This window comes from Plectropomus leopardus, chromosome 10 (assembly GCF_026936395.1).
Source record: "Plectropomus leopardus strain MGB_pleo_1.0 chromosome 10, ASM2693639v1, whole genome shotgun sequence".
In the NCBI taxonomy this organism is placed as follows: domain Eukaryota; kingdom Metazoa; phylum Chordata; class Actinopteri; order Perciformes; family Serranidae; genus Plectropomus; species Plectropomus leopardus.
Window position 1 is genome coordinate 21,351,346 of NC_142185.1, and position 25,034 is coordinate 21,376,379.

General features: G+C 38.3%; 1 protein-coding gene across 1 annotated transcript in view; it reads right to left on the reverse strand.

Annotated features, from left to right (window-relative positions):
* Positions 1–6,763: 6,763 nt before the first annotated feature.
* Positions 6,764–25,034, reverse strand: part of hs6st3b (heparan sulfate 6-O-sulfotransferase 3b) — a 90,339-nt gene continuing 72,068 nt past the window's right edge. The window contains exon 2 of the mRNA XM_042495054.2: positions 6,764–12,260. Within this exon, the coding sequence (XP_042350988.1) occupies positions 11,498–12,260 (763 nt within the window). The 3' untranslated portion in view covers positions 6,764–11,497. The remainder of the gene's footprint in view (positions 12,261–25,034) is intronic.

Sequence of the window (25,034 nt, forward strand, 5' to 3'; positions counted from 1 at the left end):
GCAAAAGGTCACCATATTGCTCCCTTTGAGGAAAATGTCACTGTCAAAGTGAGTCACACATAAGAACAAAGAGAATGCAGCAATCTTTCATTTCTTTGATCTTAACCCTGTTCGTTGTTCACATATTTAGTTTTTTACACTCCATTTATATCACTTGGCATCAATATGTAGCTTTGATTGATGTCACAGTGTGGGTTTTGTTGGGGGTTTTTTTTCAGATGTCACATGCATTTTCATAAAATTTTATTTGAGCTAAACTGTGCATTGTTAATAACAAACATCCACTTTGAAAATGAACTGCTCTGCATCATTCAGTCAACCTGCTGAACTTTAAACGGGACTCACGTGGCAAATCACTGATATTTATTGTCTGTAAAATATATTATCACTGTATTATTCATTATATAGGAAATATATTATTTTAATGTATTGTTGACATGACACTGCTGGTAGAAAAAAAATACCCTGTATCCACTAAAAATCTACTTTACCATAAAACAAACCTCTTATCTATCGTTTTTTTCAGTTATATCCATCTTAGAGTTTCTCTTTCACAGTGGTTGAATGTGACTAAGTATTATTCAAAATTGTACTGAAGTACAAATTTGAGGTTCTTTTACTTTACTTGAATATTATAATATCAAACACTTTCTGCTTCTACTCCACCACACTTCAGAGGAAAACATTTTACTCAGCTACTATTTTTTGATAACTTAAATTACTTCACAAATTAAGATTTTTGCACATAACAAAATGAAACAAGTGCAGCTGAATTGATAAGTCAATTGATTAGAAAATAAATTGGCAAATATTTTGATAACTGCTGATGTCATTTTTCACATAGACACATTTAATGGTTACAGCTTCTCAAACATGAGGATTTTCAGCTTTTCATTTTAACTATTTTAATATTTTTACTTATTAAATTTACCTTTGTTGTTCTACATGAGTATTTTTACTTAGATACATTTTCCTGTGTGTACTTACTTTTTCTAGTAACAGCGTATGAAGCGTGTGAAATCTGCTCTTTCAAAATAAGATTAATTAATGATATGACCCTAACTTTGCCTGGAACATTTTATTAAATTTAATTTTATAACATTTTTTTATTTAATCTTTATTTGCTTGCTTTGCCTGTTTGACCGTCCTTTTATGTTTTTAACTGATTTGTTGTCTTTGAGTGCAATTTTTCATGTTTTCTTAATGTTTTATATTTAATGAATATTTATTTCTATGCCCCTGTAAAGTAGCCTGCTTTTAACTATCTTGTATCTTAATAATGCTTTATAAATTAAATTTATAGAAAAACGTATATATAAAACAAACTTGCCTAGCCCAATGTCAAGAACATTGAATAAAAATGTAAAGCATGTGGTTGTACACAATTAATTGTTGACAGTAACACTCCCATCTAGTGGTTAAAAATGTACAGACGCAAAACTAAACTGGTGTTTGAGAAACAGATGTATTTGAAAAGGAAACAGGCTATTTACTGCTTCCATCAATTCCATTTATAATTGTTATAAAAATGTCATAAGGAAAACTGTGTGTTTCGTGTGTGGGAATTAACAGTCTGTAGAAAAATCGGGGGACACAAGATGAGCAGCAATTCTATCATACAGCCTGTAGATGTCAGTCTTCTCTAAAATATATTTTCACAAATTGACAAACTCAGAGGCTCAACATGGATGTCTGGTCCAGAAACCCAACTGTGAGGTGTTAGTTTTGTGATGCAAGCTGTATCACATCCTGCGCTCACAGAGGAGCGTGCAATGTGGGTAAATAGATGGCCTGCATGTTAAAATAAGGATCAATAGACTTCAATATTCAGAGGGCTGCAGCTGGTTCCAACAGTCCAGCTCAGCCTTGTTCTGACGGACTAAATTAATGTGTTATGAACTTCAGTGGAAACAAAAGCAAACCTAATGAACTTTATCACCCACTCATAACCCACTTACGCTCCAAAGAAATATTTTTTTGATTAGGATTCTTTATTGTGTTTTTTCCTGTCCACTTCAATAGACTAAGAATCCTAACTTAGAAACTACTTATTAGTAAAAGTGACAATATGCGGTCATGACAGATTTTTCCACGAAAAAATTAATAAAAAAAAAAATCCTGAATTGTTAACTCATAGAAATAAACAAACTGATGCTTTAAAATGCACTGAATATATATTTTGTATTTTTCAGTGCTACACAGTGCATGTCAGCAGGAGCACTGAATGTTCTGTCAGGAAAAAGGACAGACTTGCTATATATGTAAAGTTACATATATAGCCTCTCATTAGAGGGAAGTGGTTGCACCTGAAGGAGGTGGCTCCTCCTGAGAAGGAGCGCTTGCTTTATTATCCTCACCTCAGGTGCTAATCTCAAGGAGACTTTTAAAAGTACATTTCTCTGTGATTATGTAGGAAGCTTTTGTCACCGTGCTCCATTTCACATTTTCTTTCCTCTTAATGTTGTCTGAAAATATGTATATTGGACATTGGTCCTGGCTTGTTTTGGATTGTATGGTGTCTTGTAAGTATATACGGGAAAACATAACTGTTTGCATTACACAACAATAAAAATTTCATTCATTCATTCATTCATTAAATTTGTCATAATGACTCAAAATGTCCTTAATTACTGAAGTTGCAGAAAACGGTGCATTAACAACCTCCTGAGATTAATATTCTGTGACTATAATCAAGAAGTATTATAAGCCCATTGTATCTTTAGAAAATCAGTATGTAATTCCTTGTTTAAACACCATTTCCCTTTTGACACTCAACATTTTGAAAAAGTCCTGAGTAAAAGTTATAAATATTTCAAAATATTTTGACATGAATAAGTTATAAAGGCTAACATCTCAGTTTTACTTTAAACACAGTTAGAACACAAATTATGTATTTTAACAAAAGATTTATAAACTGAAACATACCTTGCACTTCCTCTTTTCCTCCTGCTGATTAAAGAAAGGGGGCGTGGCACTGCTGCAGTCCACTTTACATGATGTGCAAAACTGTGATTGGCTGATAGACATCCCATGCATTTAGATGACAATAATCACAGACTTAAACATAATAAAAAAGTTATGTCCATTGGAATGGACAGGAGATCTGAAGGGGTTAAAAAAATAATCAGTTTCACATCAAGGATACAGTTTGCCATTTGCTAATATGATTGGTTGTAAAATAACTTTAAGATAATCTGATAATTTAATTTAATTTCGTTGTACATGTTGTTACAGTGACAATAAAGACCTATTCTATTCTATATATAGTAAGTTTTTAAATCAGTTTTAGGTATTTTGCGTATCTAAATATAGCATAAGACTGACATATTATTGCTCTTGATAATACTTAATCATTTTAAATGTTTTGGGATCTGGCACCATGATTTTGTGCTGACTCTAAGAGCTCTGAAAGTAGAGCATCAGTCTATGAATAATGCTGAATTTTTTATTCCAAGTCATTACATACTTCCTAAAGTTAAACATTGAAAATAATACAGTCATACTATCTGGGTGGAAATAACTTGCTGTAGTCACTGTCTGAAATGCTGAACCAGCCATCTGTACTGTACAACTCGAGGGCAAGCAGAAGTTTCTGAATGTCAGTTTGCACAGACTGGTAATGTCTTTGAAAGCACCTTTAACTTAATTTAAGTACTTTGGCACTTTGTTCTAATGGTGACGGGAAGCACGTGTATTTTTATGGTTGTTCTTAACACCAGTGCAGTGATCTAATAACAATGTTTAAATACATTTCATGCTGCTTGTCGGGGAATCAAAAACATAGGCTAACCTACATTAATAATTAAAAGATTTATTGCTAACATACAGTATATGTGTTATATTATTGTACCTCAATATGTAATCTTCACTTAATAAACGGGTATCTGGCCTATAAGGAATGTACATGTCTGTTTGAGTTGAAATAAAGTGAAGTAAGAGAAAATATGACACCAGTTCCTAAGAAAAGCACTGGATGTTCTTATTTTTAATTAGGCTGTATAAAAGCACTAGCCACCTTCTTACCTTGTTATTTCTCTATATCCGTAGAAATGAAAATATTCAGATGAATATGCACTCTGTAATTGTGTAGAGCTGGCTTTTTCTGTGTAATTCCTGTCTGACCTTTTGCAAGATGAAAATATATCTGCAAAGCAGTGCTGCAGTTGGTTCTGTCTTCATATGAAGGCAATTTTCGACATTCTTCTTGTAACTGGTTAACTGACGCTGAATCACAGTCAACATAATAAAGGAAAAAAATCTCTGTATATGCTTCACATTCTGGCTAATGGCATGATGTATTTATATGATAGCCTATATAAAAAATAAGAATCCTACAGAGACCAATTTCATTTAAATAAACAGATACTTTTTCATTGTAAAACACAATTCATTAAAAGTTAACAGGAATAAAATAAAACTCACTTTGTATTTCCAACAATCGTCACCTCTGATTTGGGTGAAATAAACCCTTAATTTACTCAGTTAGATGTAAAAACATCTTGGCTCTACATACACTAAAATTACTATTTTTTGTAAATGGAGTCTGCTGGCTATGGCAATGATGATTGTTTCGAGTTAAACAAACAGGATCTAACTCGCAAAAAAAAAAAATCTGTCTTTGTGGGGATCCTTTCCATAATGTCAGACACTTATAATAACAATCTGAGCCTGTCAGTGGCAAAAACAAGAACTTTAGTGGGTGTAAATGGATGGTGCCATATACCCTGACTGGTTACACTGCAGCCTGTTTCGATGGTTCCTACTCGCTCAGTACTGGAGCAGTTCAAAAAGATGTTGTTGGCATTAGTCACTTAGACACAAAAACATGGTTAAATAGGGTCAAGCTTGAAAAATACCAACGTAACTCTTTAGAGCTGCTTTAAGATGGTTCTCAAAAAATCGGCCTAAAGGTCCTTGCACCTCCAAACATGCAGTCTTTATTGATTAAGAATATAAAAGCAGGAAAAGTGTGCTATAGTATGAAAATTGTAGAAAATCTGAATGCTAAATTGTTGTCTTTTCCAAATAAAAAGACAATTGCAAAAAAAAAAAAAAGAATATAAAAGCAGCACGCATCATAATGTCATGGCCATTCAATGCATTTATTTCTGATATCTTAAGCAGAATTCACTCATTTTTTAAGGTCTGACAAGAAAAATGGCAGATTAAATATTACACGCCAAAAGGCTTTTAAACGGTTCATTTCATCACAAGACTTTTAACATGTACATAGAAATTCTTACACTAAGAAAGCTCTCTTGTCATCACTGAGGTGTTGGTAATATTCTGGTATTTTCCATCAGGCAAAGCCATTCTTTAGCAACACTTGAAATTATATGAATAAACAAATAAATACAGGTAAAGCAGCTTCTCAGAGATATTGAGTGGCAGTACACATTCATTAAAGGTCTCCTTTAACAAAGCAGCATGTCACACTTTTCTGGGAATGTCAGTAAAATTTAGAGTGATAATCTGTGTTGGCTTTCCCCACATCGCTTTATTTACACTTTAGTCGGAGAGTTTCACGTGCCTAATTCCAAAACGGGTGGAAAGTCTTTCAGGACATCATTTGGTGAAAACAAATAAGAAGTCACATAAATATTAACCCTAAAACTGAACAGTGCACTCTTATTTTATTTATATTTATTCAGCAGTTCAGCTGTCTTTTATATTGTCTGTTTTCAGACAGGAAATAAGCAGAGAGGACTGGCATTGAAAAATCATGGTACAGAGGTGCGACTGTGAACAAACTGACCTCTGTAACAGATTTGTTTGTGAGTTGGAGAGATCTCAGCTATTAAATGTGTGTTTTCTATCTACATATGTTGTTGATTACAGTAAGGCAATGGATGCAAAGTAAATAACTTTAATTTATTGATGGGATTGCTGGGCAACAGCAATGTTATTCAAAATAACAGGATTGCCATCCAACTGCACATTTGACTCAAACGTAAAATAAGACCAATAATTTCAGAAGTGAAACAGATAAAGGGCATCTTTTAGCGCACTTCATGTCCCACACTTTTGACACTTTAAGTACATATTTTGCAATGCGTTCAGCAGAGTCCACTTTCTATTACAAAGTAGAAATTTTGTGATAGAATTTACACTCCTTGAGTAATAAGTTAGAGTTTGAGTAGTGGTTCTCAGATTAATTTCTGTAGAGCGAGTTGCTATGTTTGTTTACAATAACTTGCGGGTAGAAACTCCCTACATCCTGTGTATTAAATAAAATGGCACCTCAATTGATTGATTTTCAGCCAGCTAAAAAAACGCCCACCTAAAATATCTTTAAGTTTAAATATATGCTATATTGAGAAGATTTTCAGCACTTCAACTTGCTGTCAAACAGACCTTTTCGATCTTTTGTTATCTTAAAGCCGCCAGACTCTATTGACAAAACAGAAATTTTATTTTGCAGAACACTGGAGTTACTGGTCTACCATTGCACTGATTAGTTAGTGTGTGAGTTAAAGCAGTGAAAATATTCCAAATATAGCATACAATTAAATTGTTAATGATTTTTTTAGGCAATTTGTTTTAGATATTAAATAAGTTTTGCTGTGGCAGAACATCGCTTAGCTTCTGTGCCGCTGGATATTTTTTCTTTTCTTTCTTTTTACTACTAGCAAGGCACAGCAGAGATGTCAGATGATCTGTGACCCCTGAGTTACTCAGCAGTAACCATCGCCATGGCAACCATTCATTTGAGGTGGGAACACAGCTGATTGACATGTGTTAATTAGACTTCCTCTCTGATCTCTGTGGTGTCACAGTAACTTTATTACACAAAGAGACAAGTGTTATTTACATTTTGAACCATGTCAGTTCCTTTAAATGCTACCTGCCTCTCAGGTGAATCTCTAATCAGTGATCAGTCTTTATACTGCATCTCAAAGAAGGCTTTAAGACAACGCAACACAAGCGGCGATGATACAGACACACCATAATAGACACAATGTACACGCAACGCAGTGTCAGTTTTTGTTGCAGCCATCAATCCCACCGCAATTTCTCCAAAACTCCATTTTCTACTTGACCAAATACAATGATCTCACACCCACACACACTCAAACACACACACAATGTATGCATATAACCTGGTCATATAGCACATTAACAACATTAGAAGTATTTCATAAAGAGCTACTGCTCATGCAGTGCTGGTGCCATCTGTCACTAGGGAACATTGTAATTCCTACAGCTTGTCACACAGCAGTACTGCGTGTTGGTTTATTAAAAGAAATTTCCAAAATAAACGTCCTCTTGGCAATAATAATTTTCAAAGAAAATCCTACTGGTCTAACAGCGATAGAACTAACAGTTAATTTCATTTACAGAAACTCATTACAGAAACTTATGTCTGGAATCCTGTCTGATCTCAGTTTAGCATGACATTTAGGATATTTGGTATTACAGAAACATGTTTCTTCACAGCATTTAGGAAAAAAAATCCTATCTCATTTTAGGATAGGGATTTAGCTGTTACAGAATTGTCCTAACTTGGAGATTTGCTAAATTAGGAATACTAAATAAGAATAGCATAAACCCTGTCCTGATTCAAAATGACAAAAATGGCAGCAGCATGTTGTTTGGTCTGTATGGTAACGGAAAGGACGATGGAGTAAAACATGAACTAATGGAATGGCTTCTTAAACCTTAAAATGATGATTTAAAATTTCCCAAATTCTTTTGGAATTTCATAGATTAGTGGGTCCGACTACTCAGACCTTGAAGGTGCAGTGTACTTCTATCTATTGGCAGAAATAATACTCATAACTATGTTTCATCATCACCTGAAAATAAAAATCATTGTGTTTTTGTTATCTTGGAACAAGCCGTTCATGCCTACACATGAAGTGGGTCTTATCATGTTGTCTCTACAGTAGCCCAGAACAGACAAACCAAGTACTGGCTTTAGGAACATTTGGGTTTTTGCATTTTCGTAAATCTCCTACACGTGGAAGAAGTTTTAGTTTTACAGCCTCACCAGCAATAATAAATAATAAAGGAGCTAATACATAACATTTTTTGTCCACAAACTCTAACTGTTGTTCATTTGGTCAGAAATATTTCATGTTATCATAGCAGAATTGTGCATTAAGCAGAATATATACAATCTTTTTTATATAATTAAACTATATATATTATATTGTATATTATAAATCAACATATAAGTAACATTTTTATCTTGCATGTAAAGTCTCACGTGTAAGCAACTAACTATAGCTTTTAAGCAAATGTAGCAGATTTAAAGTGAAATGTACAAAGTAGCATAAAATGAAGACGTAACTGTCCAAAATGATCTTTTATCCATCATTTGACAAGAAATACTCTTTTATCACCAAACCATTTTACTGCTACAGCACAGACTTCATGAATTCAGTTCTGAATTCTGTACAAAACGATTCAATAGAGCTGTAGCTCCACTTGAAACACTTTATCGAGTGTTGTCAATGTGCTGTACACCTACAGTCGTCTTTGTTGTTTCTCATCCATCCACAAACTCACTGAACTCAGACTAAATACATCTGCACAGACAAGTGCACCCATACAACTCCTGACAGCTTTAAAAGCTAAACCAGCACGAGCTGGATGAATCGCTCAAACAAGACAAAACACGTGATTCTTTAAAATCAAACAAAACTGTGCCGTCTGAGGTATTTTAGGCCTAAAATACCATGTTTCTTCTCTGCTATCAGAGAAGAAACATGAGAAGTGACTGTTAAAAAAGTAGCAGCCGTACCACTTCAATGGTGACATTTAGTGAACATTTAATTTGATAAGCAGGGATTTTGAGTGAATACCAGATAAGAGGCATAAAAAGCATCACTGAAACCCATTTAAGCAGATAAAAACAAGCCCTCTTTCATCTTCACATATTGCCGCGCTGATTGGATTTGAGTGACTGGAAACTATCGGGCAGAAGAATATGACAGGCATGTTTTATTTCTCGACTATCTGCTTTGGAGCCGGTCTTTGTGGGCTGACGCTCTACTTGCATTAAAGCGCTCTCGCTGCCCACAGTGCAGTCGCCGTCAGCTCTACAAACATGTAAAAGCAGCCAGTGTGACGGGGAGGGGCGTGAGAGCTGAATGCTGATCATCTCATTCACAGTCGGGCCACACACCAGCCACACTGACACATTTCATCACCTGTACTATTTACCAACTTTTTTTTTTTTTTATCTCTGCAACCCGCTACTTCAAAAATGAATTACTCGCAGAATATGCTTTTCTCGCCACAGAGAACGTTTCCCTTTCTCATTTACAAAACAAAATGTTCTGCCTAATGTTGAAATTATTTTGCTCAGCAGGATGTCCTCTTTGGGACTGTGTGTGCACGTTATCTTTGGGAGACGTGTTAGAGTCTGCAAGGTATTGCACTTGAGAAAATAATACATAAAGTACTGTTAAAAAAAATTATAAGCATCAGACAAAGTCTTCTGTAATTTGGTATTGCATGCATACAACATGGTCTTTGGAGAGGGTTTCATCATAATTAAATAAAAATACAATAATTACATTGTGGGTTTTTTTTTTAATTAACTTTGGCTTACATCTTTTGGAAATCAGTCTCCCCGATAGCTTTTTTTGCAATCACGTGACTATTATGATGCGCCAAATTCAGATGGGGGCAGAAAGTGAAAAATCCATATACGGCGTGATTGGAAATACAGGAACACGACTTCATAAAAGGGTTGGATGAACCTGCAGGTAGCAGCTATTGTCAGAATATCGAAACTCGTGTTGAATGTGAAGAAAGGTGATTTTTTTTTTTTTTTTAAATAAAATTTGAATAATTCACCTGGTGTAGACACCGTCATCATTACAAATGACCTCATCCCCCTGACCTCTTAACATCTCATACAACACATTCTCATCCTAGCTGGTCAAATATCACTGCTTGGTCAGTAACATTCTTGTCCACATGCGGCACGTGCGGTATCCTCCTGCATCCGCTGTTGATGTTCTGGGAGGTTGTATCATTTTACACCTGTTAAATACTTGTGTCTTATAAAGTACACTTTTGTTTTCACAGGTGATGTACAGTTTTTGTCTGTGAGCATACAGTTTTTTCAACATAAACTCACAACGTTGGTAAAACACCTCCTTGTTTGTGTACTTCCTTGTGCCACATAAGCACATAGTTAGGTTTAAAAAAAAACAAAACATCATAGTTTGGCTCAACATTCATAAGTGGAAGCAGAGAGCGGGCTCCTGGGTGAAAGTCCGGGGTTTGTTGGACCCGTCCACCTCCACTCTCACTGACCCAATTAGGACTTCCTAGCTGATATTACGCCATTATAGGCAGTGTTTCAAACTGAAGCAATGCGCAGGCCTATCATACCACTGCAAAATATGCCTTTGTGCATGTGTATCTGATGCCAAAATCATTGACCAAGCAGCAGTATTTGATAGTTCAGAATGAGAATGGGCTGTTACATGCCAAGTGCTTTTTATCCTTGCTACTACACACTTTCTACACACTCTTCGTTTGAAAAGCAATATATATAGGTATCTTGTAGTGTTTTTGATTAATTCAGTTCCAGCTCTTAACATTTGAAATTCTACTAATCCTCTAAAAGTTGAAACCTTGCTATTTCAATTAAATTTTGCTATTGGCTGATCCTAGAAGCAGGAGCCTGCTTTCATCATCAACCACGTACCTTTCGCCGCCCTCTCACCAACTGACTACTTTGCATGTGCGGGGATCAGGGAGGTGCTGTGGATTGAGAGGTGGCCTGATTGGGTGAATCTTAGCCTCCCTCCCAGCTTTGCCCATTTTTGAGACTTTTTTCACACTTCAGGGAGGAGGCACTCAAGCCAAAAGTCAGGATTTAGTTACTCTTTAAAATTGCCCTTATATTTTTCCCAAATTTGATGGATTGGGACAGCTGTAAACAGCAAAAATCATGGGCATTTGTGCAGTGTTGAAAGTCCTTGCCTACAGTTTCCTGCCCTCCATCTGGATAATGCTCTGATGTATCACATCATATGCAAATAAGCTACAGTCAGTATAATGTGGATGTGTGACATGCAACCATCAATTCTCTTACAGCTACATCTTTCGAATGGTTTTCTACCAGTTGCAACAAAGACTTCAATGACATTCATCAATTTTTGCTTTGAATGTCTAAATTAAAAGCATTGCAGTCTGTGGCAGCTTCTTTAGATTTTTTTCTTTCACCTCAGTTTACAGTCTTATTCAACACATGATAAATAACCAAGGCGAAAATCAAATGATAAAAAAAACAACAACGTATAAACAGCATTTAAAGATTTAAGACACCAAAGGGCACTCCAAGGCAGAGCTGCTGTGAGACTCACAGACTTGGCAGTTTTCGTAAAGAAACAGCAGCGCACTCGGATCACACTGAAGCTGAGAAACAGACAGATGCAGGAGACAGATTAATCGTGAGACAAAAAGAGAGAGTCAGAGGTTTAAACAAGTCTGAGGAATCTCTCTCTCGCTCCTCTCTCTTAAGACCAAAGCCTCACCAGCGGGCCACTTGGCTTGTGTAGTCCTCAGTGGTGGTGGGGAAGTCACCGTCAGTCCCTTTCTCCAACCCTCTTCTCCCACCTCCATTGACTCCCCCTCTGTGTTTGGGCGGCCACGGCCTGCCCTGGTCTTTTTGCTCCCTCAGCCAACGCCTCTCCTCACGCCTCTTCAAACGCACCTCCTGATGCTCCCTCTGGCGGGTGAACTGGAAACGCTGGAGGAACAGGTCCTTCGCGTACTCATACAGCTGCACGTCCAAATAGTTGAGTTCCTCGATGCGTCTGCGCACGGGCTCACTCAGGTCCACGTTGGCAGCTCGCGTGCTGTTGATCTGCGTGAAAGCGGAGATGAAGCGCAGGCTGAACGTCCGCTCAAACAGGTACTGCGTCTTGCGTTGAAACTCAGTCAGACCGTAGAAAGCCATGTTTTTCAGGTTGCTCATGGCACTGCTCAGAAGGATGTGGTTGCGCTGACTCTCGTTCATGGAGGACAGGTTGTAGCAGCCCACAAGGCTTAGGTCAGCCAGCATGCGGACCTGCCGGTTGTTTGCCAGGTTGGACGGGCAGTTCATGAACTCTGTCAGGGTGACACCGGACCAGTCGTCCCCACTGTAGCAGGTGGGCAGCTCGTCCTGGGTGGGCGAGCGTCCATCGCACATATGGAGGGCGGTCTTCCACGTGGCTCCGCGCTGGACGTGCTTCCACTCACTCAGGTAGCGGGAGACTGGGTCTCGCAGCATGGTAATGTAGTAGAAGTTCCTGCAGCCAAAACAAACACAGTTAGAGAGCTGTGAGCACATCATCATCACAGAAGGCTGCCCTGCATTGTGCTGACAGATGGTGACTTTTGTCTATGTATGAAACTTCAAGGTTGAATGCTAATTGGCAAACTGAAAGTCTCACTAACGAGATTATTATAGAGTTTCTATATACTGCCCTTGAAAAATTGCATCAGCGTAATGATTTCACAAAATTGAGCTAAGGCTGTTTCCATTTCACAGATTTCTCACACCTGCCAACATGGAGAATAATTGGGAATCAAGACATAATTTTAATCCATGGACATACAGAATGTGAGTAAAACTGACCCAACTAAATCCCAAACATGTCACTGTTAGAAAATAATGAGGTTTCAGTTTTGGTGCTTGAAATTTGCTGCACCTTTAACTGGGTATCCCACCAATCATTTGTCACCCAATCACAGCAGGGCTGTTTACAGGAGAAAACACATTCGGCTGTTATTTTGGTTGGGAAAAACTGATAAATGAGTGCTATTCTCCGCTCTCCCTAGAGAGTGACTATGTCCTCAATCACTGCAAAAGGACAGCCACTCATCGAGGAAGCTCGTAGGAATACTTCACCTCCCAAATGATCATTTGTATGTCAATAACTCATCCTGTGTTGCATTAAATTTGTTAAAATGTTTTCTCGCATGCCTCCAGTGAGCAAAGAATTAGAGCTGTCAATGGGCTGAAAAAATGACAACCCGAACCAAACTGACCTGTGTGAGTTGAAGCCCGACCCAACCCCTCTGAGATCATGACACGAAATACTGAGGCTGAGCCAGACCAAGCCCGACCCTCCCAAAAAAAACTGGTCTGCTTCTAAAGTCCAGGCTGTGTGGCAGTGCGAGCCCCATGCGTCTCCAGTGGAAAATGTAATAGTTCTGTGGATCACCAACTCTCCACACTGTATTTCCCCACCAAATACGCTCTAATAACACAAAGCAACTACTCATGGGAGTGGTAGACCAGCCATGTACAGGGAGGTAAAATGTTTTTGTCAATGGAGTTTGACTTTGAGTATAGCACTAATAAGCTTCACTTTTAGCTCAGTTAGAAAGGACTGTCTGTCTGGGAAATATTAAGCATACGACTTTCTTTCCCAGAAGGCCAACACGGAAGTAAGTGCACCTTGGTCCCCTAATTGGATTTTTCCATTAGATTTTGGATTATTGCAGAAAATAAGTTCTGTGGCAAACAAACATTCATGATACTAACATGTTTTCATCAGCAAGATAATCTGCACAAATGAACACAACTTTCATGATTTAATTTAATTTAAGCCTAAATGCAATCACCAGAAGTAAAACTAACATTAGACTATGAATTAACTAGATTGTGGTTGCATGACTCTCTTTGTTAGCTGACTAACGTTGCCACAACAACAAGGCTGTAGAGCCGTGTTCGGCACAGTGTGATAAGGTTCTGTAGTCTCATTTAGCCAATTGTTTGAAACTGCCTTTTTTAAGACACATAAAAACTTCAGAGTTTGCATGTGGGGTATCTATTGATGTATTTTATGTTGTAGAACAAAATGTGAAAGTCTCTTAAGCTGGTGTAAATCACAGAAATTAATTCAGACATCTAACATGAAACCTATTAAAAAACCCCAAAAAACACTGACTTCAAGAAATGGGAACCAGGAGTACAAAAATGAAAATTAATTTCCAGGTTTTAGCACTAATGCAGTATAAGCCAACAGGTAAATGGGGACAGCAAAATGGGGATTAATACGTTTCTACAGTGTTAACATGGAGACATTCAAAGACAGGAGTCTGAGAAATCTCTTTGGTGGAGGAAACAAAACAGCCAGTGTCTTAAAAAAAATAAAACAACTGTATGGCTACAAATTAAATCTGATCGTGAGGTTGATATTTTGCTTGAGAATGACAGCCCCCAACAGGAGGTTTCATATGCCCTTCATGCCAAAGTTGACGACCTCCAAGGAGATCCACTCTGCTGAACTGCAGGTATGTCAAAGCTCAGACTGATGGAAAACAAAGATTGGACAGGTGTTGGCCAGGTAAACCTCTCCTAAGATGATGTCCTGTGAGTGCCATGTGAATATTTAATGATACGACCCCCTCCCCAGAGAACAGTCAGAGCAGATAAAGTGGGGTGCGGCACTGAGATTTCACACTGACTCTAAAGCTGCTCACAGTGCTGCTTCACTTCTTTCAACACAACACACATCCACACGGTCTCACCCAGGAGTGGAAATAAAGGAGCTGCACAAACAGTCTCCCGCGCTTACACTTTCTTGCCCTTCAGGGTTGGATTCACACTGAAGTGCTTTGCCCAAACTTCATACAGGTTGTTTTAAAGGAAGAATATATTGTTTGTTTGGCCTCTTGCCTTTTTTTAAAGCTATTTGTTCCATTTTTGTCCTTTCCAGTTCTATTAAATCAGCTCTGACGTTGAGATAACATCACTGCCATCATCAGAGTCTGAGACTGTTTGAGTGATGAAGCCAACCAAGTTTTGTATGTATGTATGTGGGGTGCAAACTCATCTGTCTACATATTATTAAGGTCCAAAGTTACACATTTTTAAGGCTGAGGCCTCTTGAGTGACAGTCTGTGAGGCGTAGCTACAATCTATGAGTCAGATCCACCCCTCTCTCCTCCACAGCACTGCCATTTTGTCCAAATATGGTCACCTCTGGTTCCAAGAAAACAAGATAGCAAATTCATTCAGCAATAGCAATTCTTGTATTGGTTGCCTGTTCCATTAACTGCTGAGATCTGAACAGTAAACCGGAGGCGTAGTTATGGGTGAGAAAATGTCGCTCCAAAGGAAAGGGCTGTGTGACGGCAAGGTTAAGTGGTGAAAACATTGCATTCACTTCGACTAATATTGATTTTTTTTTTTTGGTAAGCCCTTTTGTAGGTGGCTAAAATGCATTTTGTTGTCAAACCGGGTCCATGGTCCCGTCTGTTCCTCCTGACAGGGGGTGTACGTCATCAACATAAGTATCTCATTCAGCCCCACTTTAAAAAAAAAGAAAAAAGAACTATCCCTTTAAGGTTTTATTTGTGGCTTACGTTTGTCTTATTTCACCATAATATAACAATTTATCTAATCTCAATCAAACTTTCCTGATTGTAACCAAAGCATGACACTGCTTTTGTACACTGAGAGAATATTTATCAGCTAGTGCACAGGCGTAGTACAAAATATCACAAACACGAAATTGTTCGAGTGTAAAATTCCAAAATAGCAACATTATCTGACTAAACAAACCAAGACATTGCCAAAAATGTGTCTTGAGTTTATCTGGCAAAGATTGGTCCTAACAGTGCCATAAGAATGCCAAAGCTGACAAAGTTGCCTTAAACGAGTCGGGCCAGAAGCTGTGATTACAGCCCTGGTGGCTGCAGCTACATCCTGGCACTTGCTCCTGGAGCTGGCTGGCTGCAGCTACATCCTCATTAGACCGTCTCTAGGATATAAACACATGCAGCAAGTGTTGTTTAAGTGCACTCGACAGCCCAAAGGTCAGCTGTGTGCACCATCAGTGTCAAAATGCATCAGGATCAGCGAGTCTGCAGAGCTGTCTCGAGGAGGCTTTCCCTGAGTGAGACAGATTTCTGTCGAGGGGGAGGGGGTGAGCTGTAAGGCTTCTCCTCTGGCCTCCGTCATTATCGATACCACTCTTACAGTCAATCCACAGTCAGTATCGAAAGTGCTGTGAAAAGTTTACACTGTGATGCTGCTCCTGGTCAATAATTGTTATTATAAAAACACGGCACATATTGTAGGACACAGACAGAATGTGACATCTCAGTAATATACACTGTTGTATGGCGACACTGTGATAAAAAAAGAGAAGCATAATGTTTTCAAAAGCGAAAAAAAGTATTTCTCTATATTTTCAGGATGAAATCTTAAATCTGTAGCTTCATCTTGGATGTGTCCATAAAACAAAGAACATGACAGCCATAAAGACCGAGCACCAAAGACAAATTGCACACATTTCAGAATTGTCACCCACAAGTGTGTCAGTTTTAGTCCATATGATAAGCCCGCAGACGGAGCTGGTTGCAGTGTTGTTATATGCCACTGGACGGCCAGAAGACACCTGTCACGGCAGCCTGATACACATTTTGGTGGCATCACTTGAGAACGTCGCTGGACAGAACCTGTCGCATCCACATGATACAGCGCAGGATGGCATCAGGTTGAAACGCTGCCTGTAACAACGTCATATAAGGAGCTCAAGGGCAGCTATAGGGTGAGCGGTAGGGCCAGTGGATGGGTCTGACAAATCCCAGGCTTTCAGCTACGTCAGTTATTTTATACATTATTTGCTTGTGCACCACGAAGAGCTGTTGTGCTCACTAGTGATAGTTGACAGGAACACAAACAGCCGGTAAAGGGACAAAATCAGCTTTCTTTTAGGTTTTGGAGGCATTGCTTGACTAGTCATCACAAATATTTCCAAATTTCTATACGTCACATATTGACCTCCTGTCCCCTATGACGATTACCCGCTTGGTTGGAGTCAAACACCCTCTTGAACTGTTATTAATCATGGATCAATAATGGGCAGGGGGCATCTTGCAACTCACTCCATCCCAGGATACTCCTTCTAAAGCAGCAGCCCGAGTTCACTGGAGCACAAAGTAAATAGGAGCCATCAAACAGAGATCTAAGAGGAATTCAAAAGTGTGGATGATAACAGAAAAATTGATGAGGGGAGCAGAGGACGGAGCTGCTACAGACAGGACTACTGACGCTTAGTGTCATTTTAATAGATGTAGTTAATGGATATAGAAAGAGTTTGATAAATACATCATGCTTGAAAGTTTGACTGAAATATCTAAAAAAAAAGAAAAAATGAGACAGCAGCTGAAAAACAATATGATATTCATTGAAACCATCCTTTTTGCTCTTATCAGACTACTTTAGGGTTTTTTTCTTTTCACTTCATTTATTCTATTCATAAGGACAGCACACATTAATCAACATTTCTATAAATGTGCCAATGTTATTCAGGTGGCTAATTTTCAGCTGCAGTCCTTTGGCAAGTTATTTTGTCCTATAAATCACAGGACAAAGACAGCAGGACACCATAAAGACAGCAACAGCAACAAACAAGATTTCTCAAGACAGAAAACAAGCCATGCAAAATAACAAGCATTTGAGCATTAGAAAAACAAGACATGCTAAATACTAATTCTATGGTTTTTACAGGGTTCACACTGGAAAACAGGCATGCACAATAAAAAACACATAACTTTTGATTGTGCTGTAGATGGACAAAATCTCCCACAATGCCATGCATAAAGAAAAAAAGGGGAACTAATTACAGCTAGAAAGCATCAAAACTAATTGCAGATGGTGATGAAACTGTTCCAGCAATATCTCAAAATAAAGACAATAACTTTATTTAAAAAACATTTCGCTGTCTCTTTGTTAGCTTTTACTGGCAGCAGCACAGAGCGCTCCAAATATGAGTCCTGAAACCAAGAATTGATTTAGCATTTTAGTGCTCCTGATTGTCTCGTCTCGACGGCAGCAGGTTTTTTGGTTAGATGCTTGGAATATTTTTTTTGGTTACCCACTATATATGCCAAATTTGCCTTAAGTCATGTCCGCCCTGCCCTGCCGCTTGCTTGTGTCCATCCTACAATCCCTCCGCCCCCTTCATCCTCATTTACAAAAAACCAATAGTACAAAACCACTCTGTCATATTTAACAAATGAAACTGGAAATGGCTCATTCACACAAATATTATTGTAACCAAGACATTTGCTGAAAAATGTTCTTTTACAATGTCAAAGTGCACGTCAAATGAATGAATGAATGAATGATTTTCCTAAATATGGTTTCTGTCATTTAGGATAGCTCTTATTACCCTGAAATGTGTTCAAGTGTTCCTTTTTCTTGTAAGTTTGGTTTGAAATTGTTATTTGGTGCTAAAGAAAGGGGGGTGGGGGTGTTGGGATTGACAGCTATATTTGCCAATTGGTGTGCTTGTGAGCAGTGGTGCTGCTCGCAATTGGTCACACGTGTATGGGCGGGAACTCTACTACTGTGCAGACTCTACTAGCACTATGGTTTGTACACAATTTCATGATAATAGTTGACTGATGATTTCATGCAGTTAGATTTTTCAGTCTGGACCAAAGTGGTGGAAAAAACAACAGATCGACCAATGATCAACCAAATTTTGTTTCTAAAACAACCCCTAAACGCAGGCAGCTCCATGGAACAGTTTTATCAGCAGCCGGCCTCAGAACAACAGACAACTGGCTTTTAATTGCCCGTTTTTAGCCTCAGTGATACAATTTAAGCCCACTGCTTCTCGCTGATTGCAGGCTGCTAAAACGGACATTGTACTTTCAGCCTGAGTGTGTGGAAGCAGATGAACCAAATTCACCCATCAAGACTTTCATGCGTGGGAGTTGGATATCTCTGCAGGTGCTTGAGGGTGGGCTAGACAAGAGGGAAAAGCAAAACAATATGTCTCTGTGAGCCAGGCAGAAAGTTTCTGAGAGCAAAGGCTAACACAGTGAGCAGTAAATAAGTAAAGACAGACCGTGTCCCAGTACAACAGTGGGACTGACGGATGTTGCTGGGATGTAGTGAGGTAGACACCGTGTGTGTGTGTGTGTGTGTGTGTGTGTGTGTGTGTGTGTGTGTGTGTGTGTGTGTGTGTGGAGTCAGAGTTTGAAGCAGCTGCTTTTGTATTGTGTAAAACTTCAACCTGTTTACAGTCGGCTGACTTCTCTGATTTATCCTCACAATGTAACAGCCTTGATCTCTCGCCATTGCTCCCCTGCAGCCCAGGAGCATCATGGAAAACATTTTTTAAACATCTTTTTACTGTCATTCTCTGGGCTCAGTTGCCTACAGAGTAGAAACAGGCATGACTGTGGATAACATGACATCACAGTTATATTGTGTGCTGCTGAACAACGAGAATCACATTTTGATCCATACACAATATATCTTTATGTGCATCTACTCAAAGAACTAGGAATGAGTGTGCTGCATTTAAAGTCTATTTGATTATGTTCTGTTGTTTTAATATCATTACTAAACTTATTACTGCTTTCCCTTCAGTATAATCTGTGTTGTTTATTCCTCTTTTTGCGGCATAATGTGCCGCAGAGTTCCCCTGGCCAGTTTCAAACAAGAGACATTACAGTTATGTGTCCTAAACCACTAAGCTGCGCCCCGGGATTGTACTATTAATTCAATTTAGAATCATTTAAAACACTGAAAACAAATGTTCTCAATCAGCATCTTACTACAGGCGATGGACTTTTACACCAATACACAATTTTCAGCTTAAACAAGAAGGGTTTATGGGTATTTCACATGATTGTGCAGTTTTGTCTGTGCTTGTCTAACTTCTTTCTGCACATACACACGTCCAACTTTTAAGGGCGAGCACACCGATTGGCATGACTTTAAATCCACATTTTAAAATAATTTATTTAAAAAAAACTTAAAAGAAATATGAACACTTGGAACAAACAGCGACATGATAAGAACTACATTAGAGGACAAAAACTATCTTTGGGAAAAATGTATTTGATGTGGACTTAGTACTTTTCATTTTAGCCCATGACCCAAAGAGGGGGCGGAGTTTATGACCTATACTGCAGCCAGTCATCAGGGGGCGATCAAGATGTTTTGGGAGACAGTCACAATGTCCATCTTTGGCCAGAGATATACTTGCTGCATAACCTTGTGTTTGTGTACGCGTCCGGCTGTGTGTGGCTGTGTCATGAGAATTTTTGTATATACTTTTGCCCATACGTGATGCGTGTTACATGGCGACACTTGAGGAGGTTACTTTCAGATCAAGGCAGAAAAGGCGACAGCGGTGACGTCGGTGGTATGTATGGCGGAACAATGGGGAGTACATGTCTCTCGTGCTGCCATTGTGAGAGATTGATGATAAAAACCACCACGAGTACTTTAACGTCTGCTATGGTTCTACACTGCCCCTGCTGTTTATATACACATTGCATTTCGCGTCCGCGTAGCTGAGATGCACACGCAGCAGCCATCATGTGTACACATAGTTAACAGCAAGTATATCTCCCTTCAATCTGATCTCACTGCTTCAACAGCTTCAGTTGGAAAGAGTAGCCACGTACATGGATCATTGTTTTATTGAGCTGAACTTATGTCAGTCAAATCATATTTGGCTTTTTAAAATGAATATTCAACTATTTGTCATTTTTTCCAGAAAGAGTTTGAATGAGGTTTGGCAGGACATTCATCAAGCTCAATAAATGAGGTCGTGTTAAATGACAATTCAGCCTGAAAATCAAGCTTCAGTGTTAAACTCTTAATACCTAGCTCATAAAAATACTTTAATAAGAAGTACCCATCACCTTTTCTCCCACACTTTAACCTTGACTACTGCTCTTTCAGTAATAAATATTAATGTCAAAGAAAAATACATCCTCACCATGTGTTCAACACATATTTCTGTTAAATTCTGCTATCATTAAACTTAACATTTCCGGGGCAGTTTTTCTGTTTGAGATCTGTCAAAACCTTTTGCAGCTATGGAGAAGTCATTGTAAATTACAGATATGTTACACTGGTCACAACATACTATGACTGAATGTTGTTTAGATTAATCATGCATTCAACATTTGGTATCATCACTAAAGAGGCAAAATACACCAAAGTTTGAAGTGAATGTTTCTCGGAGCCCAGAGTACAGTCCGCCATGAGAGAGAGGTGTTCCTGTAATTTTGCACCTCACTTGACTCCTGCCCTTTTCTCCACTCTGCTTCTCCTCCATGTCCTACATTAGTGTTAGACATTAGTGTTCCCTCTGGATTCATAACCTTTCCTTAAAGGTTGTCACATTAATCACGCTGCTGATTTCACTCGTCAATCTCTCACTCTCTGTATCTCCCGTGTTTATCTCTCTCGCCACGCTGTGCATCGTCTCCCCTCACTGCCCCCGACTTGAAGCCCTGCATGTAAACAGCCATCACTGTCCTTCTTCATTCTTCTTTTTTTTTTTTACAGCCTTTTCCAAGACACTTCTCATTCAGGTAAATCATGGTAATGATAAAAGTTTATGAGTGAGGAAGGCAACATGGTGATGTCTGATTGTATCTCAACAAACAATTTCAGGCTGGTATAGTTTTGTATTTTTCAGATGTGAAATCAAAGAGTGGAACATGTTGCAAGCTGCTCCCGAGGAAATCAGTTTTTTATTAAAAACCATGGCGACCATGAAGTATATTACAAAACAGGACTACTGAGTGCACAGACAGTTTATGTAACGTTATAAACCCTGTCTCCAAGAAAATAAGTTTTATACAACTAGTTTGCAACAGAAAGGTTTGGTCACGATTTCTATTAACATAATGAGAAAATGTTAAAGTTTTTTGCTTCAACTTATCACAATAAAGTAAATGATGATTGCACAATATTATGGCTACAGAAAAATGACACCATCTGTGTTTGAACTTGTTTCCTAAATGCTGGCTGTCACTATGCAATTCTGTTTACCACTGTGGGGCAGGATCTACTGGGAAACTGATACCTCGAATTGCAGGACAAAGTAAGTGCGTCAGTCACTGTGAAACCAAAACAGGAAGAGGACAGCACCTTTGTTTTCCCCAGTAGCTATTGCTAGCTATCTCCACTTACCAAAGAGCTTCCATATAAGTATTTTGCAGGAACTATCCACAGTAGTGGGGATGGTAGCTGGTGGAATAACAGCTGTGGTATTACGTTTTTAAGAGAACGGAAAGTGATCTGGTTCTCTTTGTGACAGTAGCACCAATAATAATACCACTTAAAACATTTTCTATATTCATATTTACATTCACTTTATACATCTGCAATCAGTGTGTACATCATAATACCACAAATTTCTATTATTTTGTTTATGTCTTGAAGCTCTTTTCACACGGGACCAGTTTATTGCAGAGGTCGTCTTATCGAGTTTAGGAACCCACCAGATATCGGTCTGACAACAACAAGCCTCCGGGGACAAAGTCCATTATTTTGGGAGATCTGGTGTAGCTTGTGGATATTCAGGCCAAGACTTCCTCTATCTTACACAGGTCATTTCTGCTAATCTCTATAAACAGATATTTGCATTTGAGTACAGATTAATTTGAAAAACACAAATAAAAAGCTAAATTGATCTCAGATGATAGGCGATGAGTTCATCAGCCACTGTGTTTCATCTCCCCACACAGACTGTTTCCCTGCTGCTCAAACGGTTGTTAATATTTGGACTACAAACGGGAAGCAGAACACTCATGATAATAAAATCTTGTCTTGTTGCCCGTTTCATAGTTTAATAGTAAACTTAATCCTGTGCGTATCTGGAATGTCGAGTTACCTACCAAAACACATTTTACAAAACACAGAGGTCATGAAATTATATTAATCCTGTGTAAATCTGTATCTTGGAGACACATTTATTTTTTGCAAGGGTTTTTTTGTTTTATTTTCTCCATGCCTTTCTGCTCTTTTTCCTTCTCCGTGTTGGCAATTTTTTTTTTAAAGAAAGCACTTTGCATGCAAATTCAGGAGGCTGGTTTTGTTGATTTTTACATTATGCATAGCACTTTCATCATATCTGTGAGATAATGTCAGTAATTCAAGTAAAATATGGACTTTGTTTGTCCCGTGCCATGCACAAACCACAGACATGAGGGATAATTTTTAAATCCAACAATGTACAACAGCAAGTCCTGTGTGAATATGGGGCTTATGAGAACTGTTGAATGGCGCCTGATATCTGAGAATATTACTGCCAACAACTGCATCCCTGCAACTGTTAATATAACAAAAAAAATGTTTTTTATGGTGTCAGCTCTCACAGCACTTGGGTAAGTTATTGGAAAAATTGTGGTCTGGTTTAAAAAAGTCTGCAGTGAAGTAAATCACAAACACAAAAGTGTTCATTAAAATTTAACTAAAGCCCCATTTTTTAATTTATTTTTTAACCAAAATGCTTTTGTTGCCTCAACCTGCAAAGTCTCTGCGACTGTTGTGCAGTTGCATTTAAATGTAGCATTCATTTCACTCAAAAATCATTGTTTGTGAAGATAGTCCAGGCAGCAATTACATTTGTTACTACAACATAAAAGTGAATACAATTTAGTATGTAATTCCAGGACACAGACTTAACTGTTACACATGGTGAAAAATCTCTAGCTGGTAGTATCTGGTTGTTTCGCCCCAAAGCCTTTGAACATGATCTGCACAGTACATGAGATCAGAGTCGGTAGTTAGCAGCCAACAGCAGGACAGAGCAGTAAAGTGGGTATGCCAGTGGCACTGCCCTCAGCTAAACCACCTCAGCTCTCAGTGAGATGGCCCCAGCGCTCCCCTATAACAAACTGTAGAAATTACACTCTAAAAATACACACGTATATGGATGTACACTGTGAGCACTCATCATTCAAGCAGAGGCTGTAAACACAAAGGCCGGTGGAAAGGACAAACTGTTCTCGTCTTAACATGCAGGTTGAATCATGGAGGAGAAATTTGTTCCACAGCAGGTGTGACTGCATGAAGCTATGACTCACCTGCACAGCTTTATATTACAAGAACATAGCTAATACTTAGCTGGGCTTTCTTTAAACAAAGCCTGGGGACTCTGCAAGAGAGCTTTTTGCTTGTATTCAAGGGTCAGATCTTATAGTGTTTTACCATCAATGCAACCATGTAGCCTGTGGTGAGGCACTATGAATATATACTCTCCGGCTCCTGTTCATAACCAGCAGGAGAGAAGTGCAAATTATATTCAGATATAGTTGCATTCATCTCTATTCCAAACAGCTAAAATAATTTCTTACATTGGGGCAAAATCCTTCCAAAATGGTGAATGCCCACATCTGATTGTGTGTTTAACTTCTAATATACCCATGGCACTGAGCTCTTTCTTCTAAAGCAGGATCAGTCAGACCAAAGAAAGCAATCAGAGATCACAGCTCTCTGGAGGAAGTTTCAATTTACAGCCTCCTGAGAAAGAAAGAATAACCTTTAAAAGTAATATGTTACCAACCAGATGCTGCAATCCTTCACTGTATTTTATTCATCAAATTCTGCCCACTGTACTGGAGTGCCAAGGACAAATGATGCGACATAGCTGCTTATCTTTTTTCATACCAGAGAAGATCTAAAAAACATTTTCACCTTTAAAAAACAAATAACACGAAACAGAAACTAGCCTTGCAGTTTGTAATATTGGGTGTTGAGGTTAGTTTTTAAAATTTAGTAGATTACACATTACTAGTTAAGAGAGAGTAGTTACATACACACCACATAGGTGCAAGGCTATCAAAAAGAAAAAAACAAAACAAGAAAAAGAAACATGCATACATGAGGAAAAAAGTATTTAAAAAAATATTTGTGGTATGTATTGGAGTTTACTTCTACTCTCCCTAAACCTGAATTTAATACATTTTTGAACGCAGGCAGACTGATTTTTAATATAAGTATTTTGACATCAAGTCAAGGGGTGTTTTGACATGAAAGATGAATTTTGATATCCTGAATCTTTATGTAATGTTTTTTTTTTTTATCAATTGAGATATGTTTGATGTTTTTAATACGGCCTCAACATCACTGCTTTTCTTTCCCTATGTACTTCTTTATTTCCTTTGTAATTTATTGAATTGTTAATTGTCAATTGTTTTATCATCCTGAGTGGTTCAGATGCTTAGCCACTCCTGCCACCATTAAGGTTGTCAAACTGCTGGTATGCATAAATATAAGATAATATAATATGTGATTTCAT